Source organism: Haliaeetus albicilla, chromosome 3 (assembly GCF_947461875.1).
Source record: "Haliaeetus albicilla chromosome 3, bHalAlb1.1, whole genome shotgun sequence".
Taxonomy (NCBI): domain Eukaryota; kingdom Metazoa; phylum Chordata; class Aves; order Accipitriformes; family Accipitridae; genus Haliaeetus; species Haliaeetus albicilla.
The window spans coordinates 67358077-67375633 of record NC_091485.1 but is presented as its reverse complement, the minus strand read 5'-3'; the positions used below and the strand labels follow the sequence as shown (position 1 = coordinate 67375633).

Sequence of the window (17557 nt, the reverse complement as noted above, 5' to 3'; positions counted from 1 at the left end):
ATAAAGCTGCTTTTTATATTAATAATCCTCTATTATGTTTTAGTTGTGTTTACTTTAAATTGCATAGTATTTATATTTTTAGAATATTTCATCAATTACTGCGGTAGCATTCAAAAAGGGACATCTTCAGACAATTATAAAAGATGCAACTTTTTCCTGAATTTGTTTTATGGTTTGGGGTGTTTGAATTTTTTAGGAATAGCCAAATAAACTGTTATCTGGTTTATATTTTGCTTAACTGTGGTGGACTGGTGGCTTATGAGTCAGCACCCAGGTTAAATACAGAGATAATTAATTCACAGAGCAAATGATGTTTTATTGATTGAAAACTGTTGAAGGTTATGAGGCATGATTATCACATGTTTTTCACTGTCTGTGCAGTATCTTATTAAGGTTAATGAAATCAAGACAAAAAAAGGTGTGGACCTTCTGCAGAACCTTATTAAGTACTATCATGCACAATGCAAGTAAGTGCAATGCTTTTAAGCTTTAGTCGCAATTTTCTTTTTTACACAAGTGTTTGTTTCCCTTTGTTTTGAATTTGTTTTGGTTACATCAGGAATATTTATCTTAATTGTAATCTTCTAGGTGTCTGCAATGTCATCTTACTAGGCTGTAGTCTTTCAGTAGAGAGTATGGAAGTGAGTGGGGCAGGGGAGTGATGGAGAAAGAGGCCATGGGAAAACCTTGCATGCTGCATACAAAATTAAATTTGGTTCCTGAGGCATAGATCTAGAATGTAATTTTAGAAATAGCTTGTTTATTCTATTTAACAGTTTTAGGTTTTTATGTAAATTTTAAAACCATTGTGAAAGCCAGTAATTTCTTTGAAATTTCTTCAGGTGAAACTGGTAAGATACAGCCTTGTCATCAGTAGAACCACAGAGGCAAACATACATGAACTTTTACTGAAGTTAAACACAGGAAAAAGATTCTGGAAATTACTAAGGGGAAACATATTGACTAACAGTGATAAAAATAAGCTAAGCTATATTCTCTCTAATTTGATATATGTTAAAGTCACAATGGTATATCTCCATTGCTGAAAGATACTGTACTTTAAAACTACTAGGAAGAGGGGTTTTTGTTGGTTTTTGGGGGTGGGTTTTTTTTCGTTTGTTTGTTTTGTGTTTCGGAACATGGGAAGAGCTGGATATTGGTTTTGCTTTTTTTCTCCACAAGACAATCTACTTTGTGTTATGAATTATATGTATTCCTGGTAAATCACAGGTGTTTTTCATTATAGTTTCTTCCAAGATGGCTTGAAAACAGCTGATAAACTTAAACAATATATAGAAAAGTTGGCTGCTGACTTATATAATGTAAGTGTACTTATAAGTAGTTTAATGTCTGAAAATGGAATTATTTTTTTGTATGAATACATTTTAGGTATGACTACAAAGGTGTATATTTTATTTCTATCTTATAAATGAAAAGTGTGTTCTTTGAAACTTTGAATTAGCTAAACAGAGGAAAAAATCTTGGCTATTTTAAACTTTGTATTCTGTTTTACAGTTATTAGGAAAAGTAGCTTTCATTCTACTACTAATTTAATGTTGCATTAAAATAAAACTAATTTAAAGTGGGAATCTTTGAATTAGATTACATTATTAGCACCAATTTTAGCTACCACTTTCGTTTTTCAAAACCAAACTGCTTGATCATAGCACCACAGTTTTTAAATGAATTAACTTGTGATGTTCATTGAAGGCAAGTAATAATGTGGAATCAAAGCCCACTTGTCACCCAAGTTCTTCTGTATTCTATAATCAGAATTACAATAATCCTATTTAATATTGTAGTTTGTGGCTAAATTAAACTGTATTTTCATTCCTTAAATCATCTGTCAAGCTTATTGGGGTTATTTAATTATTATTTCAGAGACTATTTTAGTTGCCTTAGATACAATGAACCTTTAAAGCGTAACAGAACAGAGCATGCAGAGTTGTACATTCATTTTGGCTTGCTTTTCAACTAATACATGCATAGAAGGTGAATACATTAGAATGGACTAGTCCATCAAAATAAACTCAAATATTACAGAAACACAGAGTAGCTGAGCTGGTTGTTCAGGACATCTAAAATGGTATATTGGAATGCATAAAAAGTTAAAATTAATTTTGCATTCAGAAACCATATAATGGCAATGTCTTTTCATAGATAAAGCAGACACAAGATGAAGAAAAGAAACAACTTACTGCTCTTCGTGATTTGATAAAATCTTCTCTGCAGCTTGATCAGAAGGAGGTAAATAATTTAGACATGTTATTCTCGGAGATCATGTCAATTTATGAATTCTGTATTCAGAAGTTGGTTTAATTGATGTTCAATTTGTATAGTTACTGGTTCAGAAGAATTGGACTTTGAACATTATGACAAAAATAATATTTAGAATGTTCAACTACATATAAATAAACAATAGTTTTAGATTATTTTTCTGTTTCTGTTTTATATATGAAAAGAAATTATTCCTTTTTTTGTGTAATTTTGTATTTTTTTAATGTACTTTTTTAATGTACTGTAAGAACAGTTGTAATGGATCAGATAAATGCTTCATCTAGCCCAGTATCCTGTCCTTGACAATGATACAGAATGAGTGTTCAGGAAAAAATATAAAGGGATGGGATGCACACTTCTTTCTTATGTCCTGCCATCCTCCAGCCAGACTGTGTTCAGGATTTTCCTGACCTAGGTATTCCTGAATAAGCCAGAACAAGAACTGGAGGCTTGCCTTTATGTATGGTTTCCATATTACTATTCATCTGCTAACTCACATGGATTTTGTGATGATGTTCTCCTTCCCAAACCCCTTTTGTTAATACTATATCATAAGGAAGAAAATATCTATGTCAACCAGATAGCAGAGGCTGAGACAGGGCAGTTAAAAAGAAAAATACATCATCAATTGCACTGGTATCAGAAGTGAAGGGGCAACATGCAATGTCTATTGTAAGTGTTCTGGAATACTCCTTGAACTAGGAGATAGGACATAATATATAAAACAGCTTTTACCTGAGATAATATTGTGACTTTTTCCAAATTGTAGTGCCTGAGAGTCAGAAATACTGAACATCCTGTGGTGAAGCTGAGTGGGGGGGGTGGGCAAGTGGAGGAGAGGGAGTGGCTTTCCATTAGGAAAAGATCACTTACTCTCTGTTCAGTTTTCTCTTAGGTAAATAAAATATTAGTATTTGCTAGGTGTCTACTCAGATTATTAAATATTTATTATTTAAAATGAATTATTACTATAATTAAACATTAGACATGCCATTCTGCTGCATATACATGATGATATGTATATATATATATGATTGGGCAGTATTGCTATTATCAAATATACATAAGAATATAACTTAGAACCAGAGGTACTGAGTCAGCCAAGTTTCCAACAGTGATCAATCGTGGATGTTTAGAGTATAATGCAGGGCAATAAACACTGATACTTCCCCAGAATACCTTCCCATTAGTAGTTTGACTCTCCTTGCAGTCTCTCCACCATCCTGTGGATTTCCTTTCTTTGAATTTGTGCAGTTGCTTTTTGAAGCAGTGTAAACTATCAGCTTCTGTTATAGCTGTGTCTTTCCCACCATCCCTATGTGTTGTGTGGAAAAATCTTTTTCCATTTGTTTTGAACTTTTAGATCTGCATACCCTACTCAAGATGGGAGTACTCGTGAATTTATGATAGCATCACTAGATCATTTCTGATCTTTTTTTTTTCATCCAAGTCCTAACATTGACTTGCTTTTTGACCAGTGCTTAGTGCAGAGAAGGTGGTGTGTAACATTTAATCAGTTGTAAAGCTATAACCATATCATTTTGTTTCTGAATCTTAATAGTCGACTCACAGTATGTTATTTCCCGCCCCTGCATCACTTTGCATTTGTTTATGCTGACCTTCACCTGTCATTTATTGTCAAGTTACTACTGTGAGGTCCTTGAGAAATTCTTCAGTCAGCCTTTCTTGGGTATCCTGAATAATTTAATACCATTCAGCAAACTTTGACAGTTTACTGTTCACCCTTTTCCAGACTGTTCTAGTATTAGATACCACATGTGCTGGCACAGCTTTCTGTGAAACTCATTTGTTTGTTTCCTGCTTTTAACTTGTTAGCTCATTTGAGGACTTTTCCTCTTGTTCGGGAGCAATGTAATTCTTTCTCTTTCACAAGAAACACTTAAGTGCCCATTGAAAGTCCAGGTACGCTGTATCAGTCTGATTTCTCATGTGTATCTAGTTACCGATTTCTTCAGAGAACTCCAGGAGATTTTTGAGACATAACCTTTCTGTACAAAAGCTGCACTGATTTTTTCAGTACATATAATACTAAATGTACTCTTAAAAGTAGTTTTCATTAGTCTTCCCTGTGTGCTGGGAAGCTTACTGATGTTTACTTTCCTGGAATTCTTTTGGAACTACTTCAAAAATAGGACTTTATTAACTGGGGCAAGTAAGTATTTTTATGGGCTTTCATGTAATTTTGTAGGTAGCACATTGTGATTATAGCTACTGTGTGTAGATAAATGGCTTGAAGTTAGTAAATTATTTCAGGTGGAATCACAATTAATAAGGAATGATTGATGAGTCATTCCTTACAGTGTGGTGCTGGTTTTTTCTTTTGAATACTTGCCTATGTGTGCTTTTGTAATGTAATGTACATTATGGCTAGAAGGCATCTTTAATCCCATCGTTCTGAAGGACAACACAACCTTACAACACACTATGCATGGTTTTTAGAATTTCTTTGTCACAAATGATGAAAGGAGCACTACAGAGCACCTTTGAATAGATCCGAATTTATTGTAAGACCTGCCAGCTTTCTAGTACTCAGCTTTCCTTTACCTCATGCTCTACAGTCTTTTCCAGTGCTCTGTTTGGTATTTGTTTTTCCTTCTATCCCTAATGTGCACATGGACCTGCTAGATATCTTTCATAATACTTACAGAGCTTCCCATAAATGTGTTACATCTGTAATCTTCCTAGTATCTAAATCACTGTGAAGGTAACTCATGCTCATTCTCCATCCTCACCCCCAAAAGTTGGACAGAGAACATTAGATTTCAAGAGCTGTTTGGAAGTAACTTTAAATTCCAAAGTGTTTTATGGATTGATTCCCAACACACAGAGGAACAAGACCTGCTCTCTCCTCAGGTACCTTTTTCTTCCACAAGCTGATTATCTGGGAAGCAAAGAAAAACACCTCTTTCTCTCCTGGCTGCTGCGTATTCTGTTAAGTTCAAGCTACTTGGTAATCAGCCAGATCTCGGAAATAAAGTAGGACAAACAGGTTGTTCTTTGATGCTGTGTATTGTATATACATGGCTGCATACAGTACAAGTCAAGTTTCAAAAGTTGCTCACAGAGTATTATGAGATAGAATAACTGAATGAAATACAGTGTTTGTTTTTTTGTTTTTTCCTGGATGTGTAGTAAAAATTACTCTGCTTCAGTGGAAAGTAACCTCATTTAAAATATAAAAAATAAATAAATCAAATTCCAAAACTTAGATACATGTTGTAATAAAGTAGCTTCACAGGCATCAGCAAAATAAACTATGCAACTTTTCTGACTTTCATTATAGTGTAGACAAATCCTAGGACTTGAAAAAAACTGTGTGTGCATGTATGATATCTGTATAAAAGGTTATATGATAAATATAAAAATAAAATGTTTGGCTTGAAGAGAATTGAAGTTGTGTCTTAGAAGAAAAAGGAAGCAATATTGTGATTCTCAGATATCCAGGAAAATCATGGGAGAGAGAGATCTGCTGTAATGAAAGAATCCACTATTTTGGATAAAATAACCATTTGATCACATTGATGTTCAAGTGTCTCTTTCAAAGTCAACGTGAGGACTTTCACTCATGTGATTCTGCTATATTACATGAGTCAGAGTGTAATGATGCTGGCAGATACTGAGGAGCTTGATAAAACAATGTCTTTGTTGTTTAGGTATTCAGTGTTTTAATCCTGAAATAGCATGCCAGCATTCATTACTCATTAGTTAAGTGACAATGAAACTTGAAGACACACGGCCTGAGTTACAGCAGTCAGCTCTCCATCACTGTGTATATCTGAATCTTCAAGTATGTAAAGCTGGGCTTTATTGCTGTGACAAATGGCCTGGTTGGTTGAGGTTAAGAATACATTTTCCCCCTCATATTAGTGCATTAGAATGTCACTGCTGGAAAATTTATGGATTAATGGAAATAATGAACATGAAATGAATGGGATTTTCTCTGGTGGATTTGTAAAAATTTAGAAGTACTCTTACCAAAAATTGCTTTGGCAGGGAAACAGTTTGAAATAATAAAATTGGTGGTCTGGTTGTGTGTAGTTTGAAGTTTCTTTGACCCTTTGTGCAAGAGAAGGAAGTTGAAACTAGTGATTCCTATCCAAATTGTAAATTCTGCCACCTTTAACCTCTCTGGAGTTGCCATTAGATGAGTGAGGCTTCCTACCCATCTCAGACTGACTTGCTGCCACAGATGACAAAAGAGATTCCTGCATGGCTGTTGATCCATCAAAGCATTTAGGATCTTCTTGAATTTAAAACACTATGTGTGGACAAATTACTCTTCAGCACCCATACTTTCATTCAGGAAAAAACCACTAATTTACTAAATGAGCTAACCTTGTTCTGTACACTTTCAAGGTCTCATAATGCAACTCTTGTTTTACTGTTGCATGCATTCAAGGTGTTTATTTAGCATTATGGACAACTTGTAATGCTCTTACACATTTTGCGAGCATACCTGTCCTTTCATTGGTGAAAAAGCTGTTAATGTAATCTTTGCAATTACCTGGTTCTTGGAAAAGCACATCTTGACAATCTTTGAATCCTGGGTTGTGCAGAAGTGCTAGTGCTGTAGCTTAGCTACAGAACGTACAATTTACTGGGGCTCTGTTATATGCAATGTCTCTTGTTGCCACTATGGTACTGTCTTGATATCAAGTTATGGCAGTTTCTATTACTTTGCACAAGAATTATCTGATTTTGTAAAATGACTATGGTTTAAAGCTTTAGGGAAAATATTTTAAGGGACACTAGTGTAATTTTAATTGTGTAAAGTATTTATTTTGTATGTTGAAAAATGCTTATATGTTAAGGAGCTTAAATTTTGAAGGAAACCAGGCCTTTAATACAGGCTTCTATTCCCTATTTTTGTATATGAATTATTGGTACAAATGTAACTTAATCACTTTAAGTAGAATATAGCTAGTCTTCAGAATCATGTTTTGTGTCCGTTTTGTTAACTGTTTCTTTACATTTTGTTTTATTTCCCCAAATCTCCATTTGATATGCTCTTTGGAACAGGAATTGTATCTCATTACATTCTTTCCTATGCTAATACCGAATGGACCCTAATTCCTATGGGGGTTTGAAATTTACTTATAACAAATGAGCTGCTTACTGTGATGGTGTAAACACTGCTGACAGCACATTGCATGTAGCAGCCTTCATGCTGCTTCCAACCACAACTGCCAGTTTTACCAAAACACTTCTCTCTAAACACCTGTGGCAAATTTGTTACAAAATGAAAAACAGTTGTAAGGACCCTGAATAAAATAGGAGGGAGTAATCTTCAATATATATTGGTTATGGTAATTTTAAGAAACTCTGCTTTGAAAGAGAAAAGGTTTTTACCAAGGGAGTAATTGAACTTCCCATTCTTTTGACTTTTTGTGGGATTTTGTAAGGTGTTTTGCAGGCAATTGTTTCACAGCTACATTTAAAACTGTATCAATGTGTCCTTAATTATAGCTTTTTATATAGATTTGCAAAAATTGAAAGTTAACTTTGGGCCTGATCTTTTTTCAGTGGAAATTCAGAATTAGCTCCAGTTTGGTGGAGGATACAATATAGCTATCATTTTAGACAATTTAAATGCAATAAAGACTGGAAGACATTAGTAAATTTTGATCCTGTAGTCATCTTAGTTGCTTTTTGAAGCCAATGTCATATATGTGGGGTTGCACAGAATTTTGTTAATGATGTTTTGTTACTTGATGAGAAAAAGCACCAGTGTGCCTAAAAAAGTAATTCTTACCTTCTTTCTAGTACTGTTGTTAGGAAGGGGAAAAATTGTTATACTAGATATGGGGGCTATAAAATTTTATGTTCAAGGAACATGTTTTTAAAATAAAATAATAATTCTTGTTTTAAATTATTTGCTTTCTCTTTCCTCTATTGCTTTTGCCTTTCGTGATCGAAGTCTAGGAGAGTAAGTCAATGTTTTAATGAACTTTTGGGGATATTTTTTTTTCTGCTGTGCTTATAACAAGTTAATCCATTTTACTTAATTGTTTCACTAGATCAGGCCAAAAGTTATTTCAGTTGACTTCATTCACTAAAACTCATGAATTATATACATATTTTTAATTGGACAAAAAAAATAGTATTTATTAGCATTTGGTTTTGTTTGTTTATATATGTGTTTCTGTATATATGCATGCTACATTCTGTTGCTTTCTTCTTGAAATTTTATCTTAGCCTTTTACTCTTTAATTATAAGATTATGCAATATCAAATTTCTGTATTTTAAAAAGTCATTGTTTTGAGATGCATATTTGCATCCATACTGTACTTCAAATGCGTAATGAAGTAATTGAATCTTGGAACGTGCAGTTAGTTCAAGGTCACATGACGTAAAAGCAAGCTCTCCTATGGATGTAAAACATGCATTAGGAGGTTTCTCTTTTTTTAATCTTTATTAATTTGTGAAATTGTGGTAGAGAAGAGAAATAGAATAGGCTTAAAGGTTAAGAAAACTTACTGTTCACATCAGGAAACGTTAATGGTGTTTTTCCCTTTTTTAGGATTCACAGAGCAGGCAAGGAGGATATAGTATGCATCAGCTTCAGGGGAATAAGGAATATGGCAGTGAGAAGAAAGGTTATCTTTTAAAGAAGAGTGATGGGTATGTTCTTGGAGCGCATAGTACATAGTGAGAATCATTACTATGTCCATGCACTGATATTTATTGTTCTCTACTGTGGGTGCTTAAGGCACATTCTCGTAATGCATGTGCCACAAGTACTCAAGAATTTCACAGTTCAAATCTGAACACAGATCTGAATTTAATATAGTATAAATATATATAAAGCATGACAAGCAATTGTAAAAAAAAAAAGTCATATTAAAAAGAAAGCTGTTGTCTTTATAAGTCTCTAAAAGGTGATTAAGACCTGTCATAAATTTCCAAGTTACTTTTCGTGAGGCATTTAGTAAAATTTTTACTGTACCTGTTTGTTTCTCAAGGCTAATCTTCTCAATGTTAGTGGGATTAACATGTGTTTTCAAAATGTGTCTAGTTACTGAATTTGTTGTTGTTGATGTTCTTATACAGGTTAAGGAAAGTATGGCAAAGAAGAAAGTGCACTGTTAAAAATGGAATTCTTACCATATCACATGCAACGGTAAGTTATTTTTAAACCTTTTTATTAAAATAATAAATTAACATTATCCTTTCCTGGTGAATCTGTTGGTGTTAATCTGCTATTACAAAAAAGATGCCAATTCTGGTTTTGACTGTTGAAGTTCTGTGGATTACCAGAAGTTGAAGGCTGACTTGCAAAAGTATACGCTTGCTCTGTTAAAATTTTTCCTGATTGTCTGCTGCTGACCACTAGTGGGAACAGTGCTTCAGGTTAAATGGAGCAGTACAGCTGTTCTTACATAGAATCATAGAATGGTTTGGTTTGGAAGAGACCTTAAAGATCATCTAGTTCCAACCCCCCTGCCATGGGCAGGGACACCTTCCACTAGACCAGGTTGCTTAAAGCCCCATCCAGCCTGGCCTTGAACACTTCCAGAGAGGGGGCATCCACAACTTCACTGGGCAACCAGTTCCAGTGTCTCAGCACCCTCAGTGAAGAATTTCTTCCTCGCATCTAATCTAAATCTACCCTCTTTCCTTCAGTTTAAAACCATTACCCCTTCTTCTATCGCTACACTCCCTGATAAAAAGTCCCTCCTCATCTTTCACGTAGGCTCCCTTTAGGTGCTGTAAGGTTGCTGTAAGGTCTCCCCAGAGCCTTCTCTTCTCCAAGCTGAACAATCCCAACTCTCTCAGCCTATCCTCATAGGAGAGGTGCTCCAGCCCCCGATCATCTTCATGGCCCTCCTCTGGACCCACTTGAGCAGGTCCATGTCTTCCTTATGTTGGGGGCCCCAGAGCTGGATGCAATACTCCAGGTGGGGTCTCACGAGAGCCGAGTAGAGGGGGAGAATCACCTCCCTCCGCCTGCTGGCCACACTTCTCTTGATGCAGACCAGGATACGGTTGGCTTTCTGGACTGCAAGCACATGTTGCTGGCTCGTACTCACTTTTTTATCCATTAATACCCCCAAGTCCTTTTCCACAGGGCTGCTCTCAATCCACTCATTGCTCAGCCTGTAACTGTGCTTGGCATTGCCCCGACCCATGTGCAGGACCTTGCACTTGGCCTTGTTGAATTTCATGGGGTTCACATGGGCCCACATCTCAAACCTGTCAAGGTCCCTCTGGATGGCATCCCTTCCCTTAAGCGTGTTGACCGCACCACAGAGCTTGGTGTTGACGGTGAACCTGCTGAGGGTGCACTCAATCCCACTACCCATGTCACTGACAAATGTTAAACAACGCCGGTCCCAATACCAACCCCTGAGGAACACCACTTGTCACTGGTTTCCATTAGGACATCAAGCTGCTGACCACAAATCTGAGTGTGACCATCCAGCCAATTCTGTATCCACCGAGTGGTCCATTCATCACATCCATGTCTCTCCAATTTAGAGACAAGGATGTTGTGTGGAACAGTGCCAAATGCTTTATGCAAGTCCAGGTAGATGACATCTGTTACTCTTTCCTTATCCAGCAAAGCTGTAATCCTGTCGTAGAAGGCCACCAAATTTTTCAGGCACAATTTGCCCTTAGCAAAGCCACGTTGGCTGTCACCAATCAGCTCCTTATTTTCCATGTGCCTTAGCACAGTTTCCAGGAGGATCTGCTCCATGATATTGCAGGCCACAGAAGTGAGACTGGCCTGTAGTTCCCCGGGTCTTCCTTTTCTCCCTTCTTAAAAATGGGGGTTATGTTTCCCCTTTCCAGTCAGTGGGAACTTTGCCGGACTGCCATGACTTCTCAAATATGATGGATAGGGGCTTAGTCACTTCACCTGCCAGTTCCTCAGGACCCACAGATGCATCTCATCAGGTCCCATGGACTTGTGCATCTTCAGGTTCCTTAGATGGTCTCAGACCTCATCTTCTCCTACAGTGGGTGGTTCTTCATTCTCCCAGTCCCTGCCTTTGCCTTCTGTGACTTGGGCGGTGTGGCCAAAGCACTTGCAGGTGAAGACTGAGGCAAAAAAAGTCATCGAGTACCTCAGCCTTCTCCATGTCCCAGGTAACCAGGCCTCCTATTTCCCTCTGGAGAGGGCCTGCATTTTCCCTAGTCTTCCTTTTATCACCAACATACCTATAGAAGCTGTTCTTGCTGCCCTTGATGTTTTATTAATCTGAATAAAATGAAGCATCTATGGTGTGCTGTCTGCATCAGAGCAAGATCGTGTAGACTCCTCTCTTTGCCACTGGAGAGCTGGTCAATGTAGTCAAATGAGTCTGGGTAGGTTTGGTCAGATGTCTTGTTATAAGCTCAATTCTGGCTGTTGACTGTACTGGAAGACCAGTACCTAGCTCATACATAGATGTCTGTATTACAGATGTTTTATTCCCACATAGGTTGTTAACTATTTAAAACATTTTAATGCCTACACATTCATTTTGTAAAAAAAAAAAAAAATTGTTCACCTAAATCAGAGTGGGAAAATGAGAATAAAGGCTAGTCTGGAATTAATTTTAAAACTTCCTGTGGACTGTATGAAGTAAGTGAACTCTTCTTTAGCCTTCTAAAATTTTTCTTATTTTTTTTCCCACTGCTATAGCGTATGATAGTTGATAAATACATCTAAGTATTAAATCAAAAGTTTGATAAGAAAATGGCAAATATATTGAACAGACTTTTCAATTAATACTTCAACTGGTTTTGCTCCAAAGGATTGTTATGGTATATCTGTGAAGCACATAATTTGGAAACTTGGAAGTGTTTGATGTTAGATGTTATTGATAGAGTCTGACAGATAAGTAAATGTGTTAACATTTTGAGTGCTTTCAACTAGAAGTGTGCAATTTTGAGAAGTTTTGATCATAGTGAGTTCTGGGAATTGGGCATATATCTGAAGTATCTTCCTAGGAATCCTAAATCATGTGGAAGCAACAACATTATCATGGTGGAGGCAGTCCTAAAATTGTCTTGCGGCAGTATGACACAAACTTGTTGCAAACGAGTAATTTCTGTTACTCTTGTTAAAGGAGATGGTCCCATTTCATCAGCCTTTTTTCCCTTTGCCCCAAATTCCAATGGTGGCCATGAGTATCAGGGTCTAAAGTTAACTACCTACCTTAAGTAAGTTAAAGGGAAGTTACTACATTTTGTGCTGGAGTGTTGGGTTTTTTAATGGCTAGGAAGATATCCTCACCTCCTTTGAAGACTCATTTAGTGAAATTATTTATACCTAGGTTAGTAATGGTTCAGTTATCACCTTTATTTAAAAAAAACAAAAAAACCCCAACAACGTATTGTCAAGCTCAAGACTTGGCAATTTAGAATTCTTGGAATTGCACTATTGATTGTAGATTTCCTTTTCTTGTATGTAGCTGTGTAAAAGCAGTCCATTTGCTCTTTTCTGTTGCAGTGCCAAGAATAAAGTAATTTTCTTGTTTTCAGTGATGAGAAGTTCAGATTGTGACAGTCTGTTCAAGACTAAATTTTGAAAACTGAGACTCCAATTGCATATTTACTACTTCAAGGAATCGTTGCTCCTTAAGTGTCAAAAATACTGTGTTCATGAGCTTGTTCTGACAAACATTTGACAATGTGGGAAATGCACTTCGAGATTTTTTTTGTTTGCTGGTTTTGCATTACTTTTATATTTAGTTTACAATTTCTAACATGAACAATTTCCAAAGCTCAGTTCGGAAGTATTTACTGATAACTGACATCTCATGTTCAGTTTGTATCTGCCACCTGTAGTAACTTTAATTCAGTATCTCTATGGTTTCTGTTAAACCTGTATAACCCCAAAATACTTCAAAGACACATTTAGTTATCATGTCTTAAGTAACCTAATTACAGCAGAGAATGTTAGTAACTGTATTTATTCCAACTTCTGAAACTCCAGATCTCCAGCTTTCCACTTCCCTTTTAAAGTTTTAGGTTTATATTTTTGATTCATTTAAAATGGGTGGAAAATTGGAATATGGGCATGCTATAATGAAAAATTGCGTAATAGTTTTACCATTGTTTATGAAATACAATAACAAAATTCAGTATTAGCATATTCTAAATTAAGGTTTATTCCTTTAATTGCTTCAATCCCTTTCAAATAATCAGGAAGAATTGTCTTGAAGATTTTAAATTTAATTAATAATTTAATATTTTTTAATTTAATTAATAACTTAATTTTGTTTAGATTTAGCAATCTGTCCGTTCTGACAGACCAAGACAGACGAAGTCATGCTAGTCTCAAGTGTTTTGAGGGTGTACATGTATGCATGCCCATGCTTTAAGTAAATATCATATGTGCCCACTCCCCAGAAAGAAAACCTAATCGTAAATCAAGACATTTTTAAAGTAAAATAAATCTTCTTTTTAGTCCAACAGGCAACCAGCTAAACTGAATTTATTGACCTGCCAGGTGAAGCCAAATGCTGAAGATAAGAAGTCTTTTGATTTAATATCACGTATGTAGCAACTTTAGTACCATCTTGCATTATGTGGGATTTCTAAAAATGTCATTACAAGATAGTTTGAGTAAAAATAAGGCTACAGTTCAAAATTCAGGTTTGTCTCCAGAAACATGCAGCGCCTCATGAGTGTTCAGATCCCTCTAGTTTTGAACATGAGTTGAATGGACGAATGGATAAAGAACCTTTTTTGTGTGTATGTGTGACATAAATACTGTTCGTTTATGACAACCATGAAATGCAGCATATGTGCTGTTCACCTAAGTTCAGAGAGATGTTTAACAGCTTAGTGGAACATGCGTAAGCTATATCCACTAGGAAATGGAAGAGACTTTTGGCCTCATCTTGGTTTTCCTTCATTGTCTGTTCTGCTTTTTGAGTGCTGTGTGTGGGGTTGAGGAAGGCAAGAAGAACCCAGTTTCTCTTGTTCTCTTATTCTCCTTTTACAATATGCTTCTGTTTGTCTAAAATTGGTAGTGACTTGTCTTCTCAGCATTAAAGCTCCTGTGATTTCCCTTCTTCCTATTTTGTTCTTGTATAGCAGGTATTTGTATCCAGCCTGATTTTTAAAAACACTTTTGAAGTTGATGAGTCAACTTACTCTTTTCAGTCTTTACATACATAGTATTAAACAACAAACAATTCCAACATTCTATATTTACAAGGACAGTCACAATTACAGTGAGGGATAATACCCAGTTCATATCTCATCCTTTGGTTAGTGAAAAGAAGTTTAACCCAAAGGGAGGGAGAAGTATATAATAGGAACAAAGTCATGTTGCCCTTTTCTGCTACCTAGGTTTCAGATGTGACTTCAGAAGGGCAAAATTTGATTCATGTGCTTATTTTTCTTTAATATTTCTAAACATGAGACTTTTTAAATACGTACATTTGGTGTAAATCAAAATTCAAAATTTCCATCTTTCTCTGTTTTTTTTAGAATTATTTTTCATAGCTATGAATAAAGTATTCATGTTGCTGGTTAAGAGCAATTGCTCTTAAAGGCTTTAGTTGCCAAACAGGTTTTCATAACAAATATGTTGATATTTTAAAATTTTATCATGTGCCAAATGAAAATATGTATTTATTTATTTCAGATAACAGAACATACCACTTTCAAGCAGAAGATGAACAGGAATACGTAGCGTAAGAATGTTTACATTTTTTCAAGCTTATTTTGCCAATAGAGGCGTATAAAATCGCACATAACAGTGGAAATAGTTTTCTCAGTTAACGCAGAATTAGTGCCTACTGTCTGTTTTTCTACTGTTGTGAATCTATCAATGTAAAACTATTTTGTGTCATGCTACAGGGGTCTTTGATAACCTTGTAAAATTATAACAAAAACACAACCCAATGAACCAAAACCCCATACAGATTGTGTACCCTGCCAGCACATGGGTTTGTGTGCAGTTGCTTGGCATGATATAGTAGATCAGGTTATTAGGATTCAAATGAAATATTTTAAATTCTTAAGTCTTCTGTGTCAGCCCTCTTCTGCAGTTACTTCTTTTCCTCCTGAATCCTACTTTTCCTTTAAATTTAAAATAATAAATAGATAAAAGATCTCCATATAACACATAGAAAATATTTACAGGTAATGCATCTTTTCTACTGTAGGCCTAGAATAAACAGCAAAGAATATCTGAGATGTGTCTATTTCAGAATCCAGTAACTTGCTTCATTAATGCATGTTTCCTTTAAAACAATCTTTCTTCCTGCTACATCGAAACTACTTCTTGTCCTAAGAACCATGTACCACTTTTTTCCTCCTGAAAATTGCTCTTGGTGTCATCAAATGTGTGTTGTGCAGAACATTATAATCTAATGCTCATCACTTGACAATTCTGGGAATAAAGCTACTAGTGAAGAGGGCAGCAAGCCTGAGCCTTCCAGGCTGCCTCGTTCTTCAGGACTGTTGTGGTCTTTTGTTACATGTCCATATTCCAATGGAAGACTGTGTATTTTAAAGGTACAGGGAATGTTCGTAGGGTATTTCTGTTGTTTGGTAGTGTTGGGAGGCAATGGCATTGAGAGTTCAACGTTGGAAGGCATGGGTGAAATGAGAAAGCCGGAGAGTTCTTTGTCATGCAGCTATTTCCTTCCAGAATCTCCCACAGCTTTATGTTGACTCTTAGAACACAAAGCTGACTTGCTAGTCATGCTTACTGCATTCATTCTGGAACTTAATTATTCCAGTAATTTTCTCTGTCAAGATAAAAAACTCTTATTTCTGATCAGTAATGCACTTGATGACTCATAAGTTTTTGTGTATATTTCATAGATTCGTTTTTACTGTATTTGTTGGTTTAAAAGGTGAAGTGTGTTTTGTTTTGGTTTGGGTTTTTTTTGTCTTAATGCATGAGCAAGGTAGGGGGAGAATACATTAGTAACATATTTCTTCTGATTGGCAGGTCAGTAAATTTAGTTTAACTGGCTGCCTGTTGGACTCTTTTGAAACTCCAGGCTGTTTTTGCTTCCCATTAGAAGCATAGTTACCATTTGTTTGCCACTGAAGTCTGGTTTATCACTTTAGTCCAGTGGCTGAGAAAATGACTTGTACTGGAATACAGAATGATAGAGTCATGGAATATCTCAAGTTGGAAGTGACCCATAAGGGTCATAGAGTCCAACTCCCTGCTCCTCACAGGACTACCTGAAACTAAACCATATGACTGACAGTGTCATCCAGATGCTCCTTGAACTCTGACAGGCTTGGTGCCATGACCACTTCCCTGGGGAGCCTGTTCCAGTGGCCGACCGCCCTCTCGGTGAAGAACCTTTTCCTAATGTCCAACCTGAACTTCCCCTGATACCGCTTTGTTCCATTTCCCTGTGTCCTATTGCTGGTCACCAGAGGGAGGAAGGAGATCAGCACATCCCCCTCCACCGCCCCCCTTGAGGAAGTTGCAAACTGCAATGAGGTCACCCCTCAGCCTTCTCTTCTCCAAGATGAACAAATCAAGTGACCTCAGCTGCTCCTCGTAAGTCTTGTCCTTGAGGCCTTTCACCATCTTGGTCGCCCTGCTCTGGACACGCTCTAATAGTTTGATGTCCTTCTTACACTGAGGTGCCCAACACTGCACACTGTACTCAAGGTGGGGCCGCACCAGTGCAGTGTAGAGTGGAGTGTAGTATTTTTATGTTGTTGCAAGTTTCAAAAGTTTCATTTAGCTAAAGAGACATTAGTTGCATCCAAGTGTTGGAATACATGCAGAGAAACTAATAGAAGCTAAGTGTATTTTGCCTGTATTGGCACTGTAGGCCACCAACAAAAAGGTATTGTAATGTTACTCAGACAAGTGTTCTGTTTCAGAAAGTTACTGAAGTGACCCAAGTAATGGTATATATGGAAACTTTCTTTCTTTTTTATTTAGGAAAATTTCTGCAATATCTTTAGTTAATTGAAGTTCATGAACCAGAATGACTGTTAATGTGTTGATGAAAAACTACAATATAACCAAATGTTTTGTTTTTCTTGTGCAGCCACTGAGTAGGTCCTAAACAGCTTTATTATCTAAGGTGTCATTCAAAAAGCACCCTTTGACTTCCAACCTTCTTGATTTAAGTGTTGTGCAGGAACTATGTGATGTAGCTCCTTGGTTAGAGTTGTCATCCTCTTGTTCCAATTTCCACTTGACTTGTATATGTGCCTCTCTTGACCCTTTCTTCTCCATCTTGTGTTTTGTCCACTGAGTTTTAGTGCTGCCTCTGTTCTGTCTTTTTTTCTTTGTGCACCAATTGAAAAATAAATGCATAAACAGATTTT

General features: G+C 36.3%; 1 protein-coding gene across 4 annotated transcripts in view; it reads left to right on the top strand.

Moving 5' to 3' along the window:
* ASAP1 (ArfGAP with SH3 domain, ankyrin repeat and PH domain 1) overlaps nucleotides 1–17557 on the top strand; it is a 191726-nt gene that overhangs the window by 129150 nt on the left and 45019 nt on the right. For all 4 annotated transcript variants that reach the window (XM_069780064.1, XM_069780066.1, XM_069780063.1 and 1 more), the window contains 7 exons: nucleotides 382–467; nucleotides 1247–1322; nucleotides 2161–2247; nucleotides 8820–8920; nucleotides 9350–9419; nucleotides 13698–13785; nucleotides 14886–14934. In XM_069780064.1, coding sequence (XP_069636165.1) covers nucleotides 382–467; nucleotides 1247–1322; nucleotides 2161–2247; nucleotides 8820–8920; nucleotides 9350–9419; nucleotides 13698–13785; nucleotides 14886–14934 — 557 coding nt within the window. The remainder of the gene's footprint in view (nucleotides 1–381; nucleotides 468–1246; nucleotides 1323–2160; nucleotides 2248–8819; nucleotides 8921–9349; nucleotides 9420–13697; nucleotides 13786–14885; nucleotides 14935–17557) is intronic.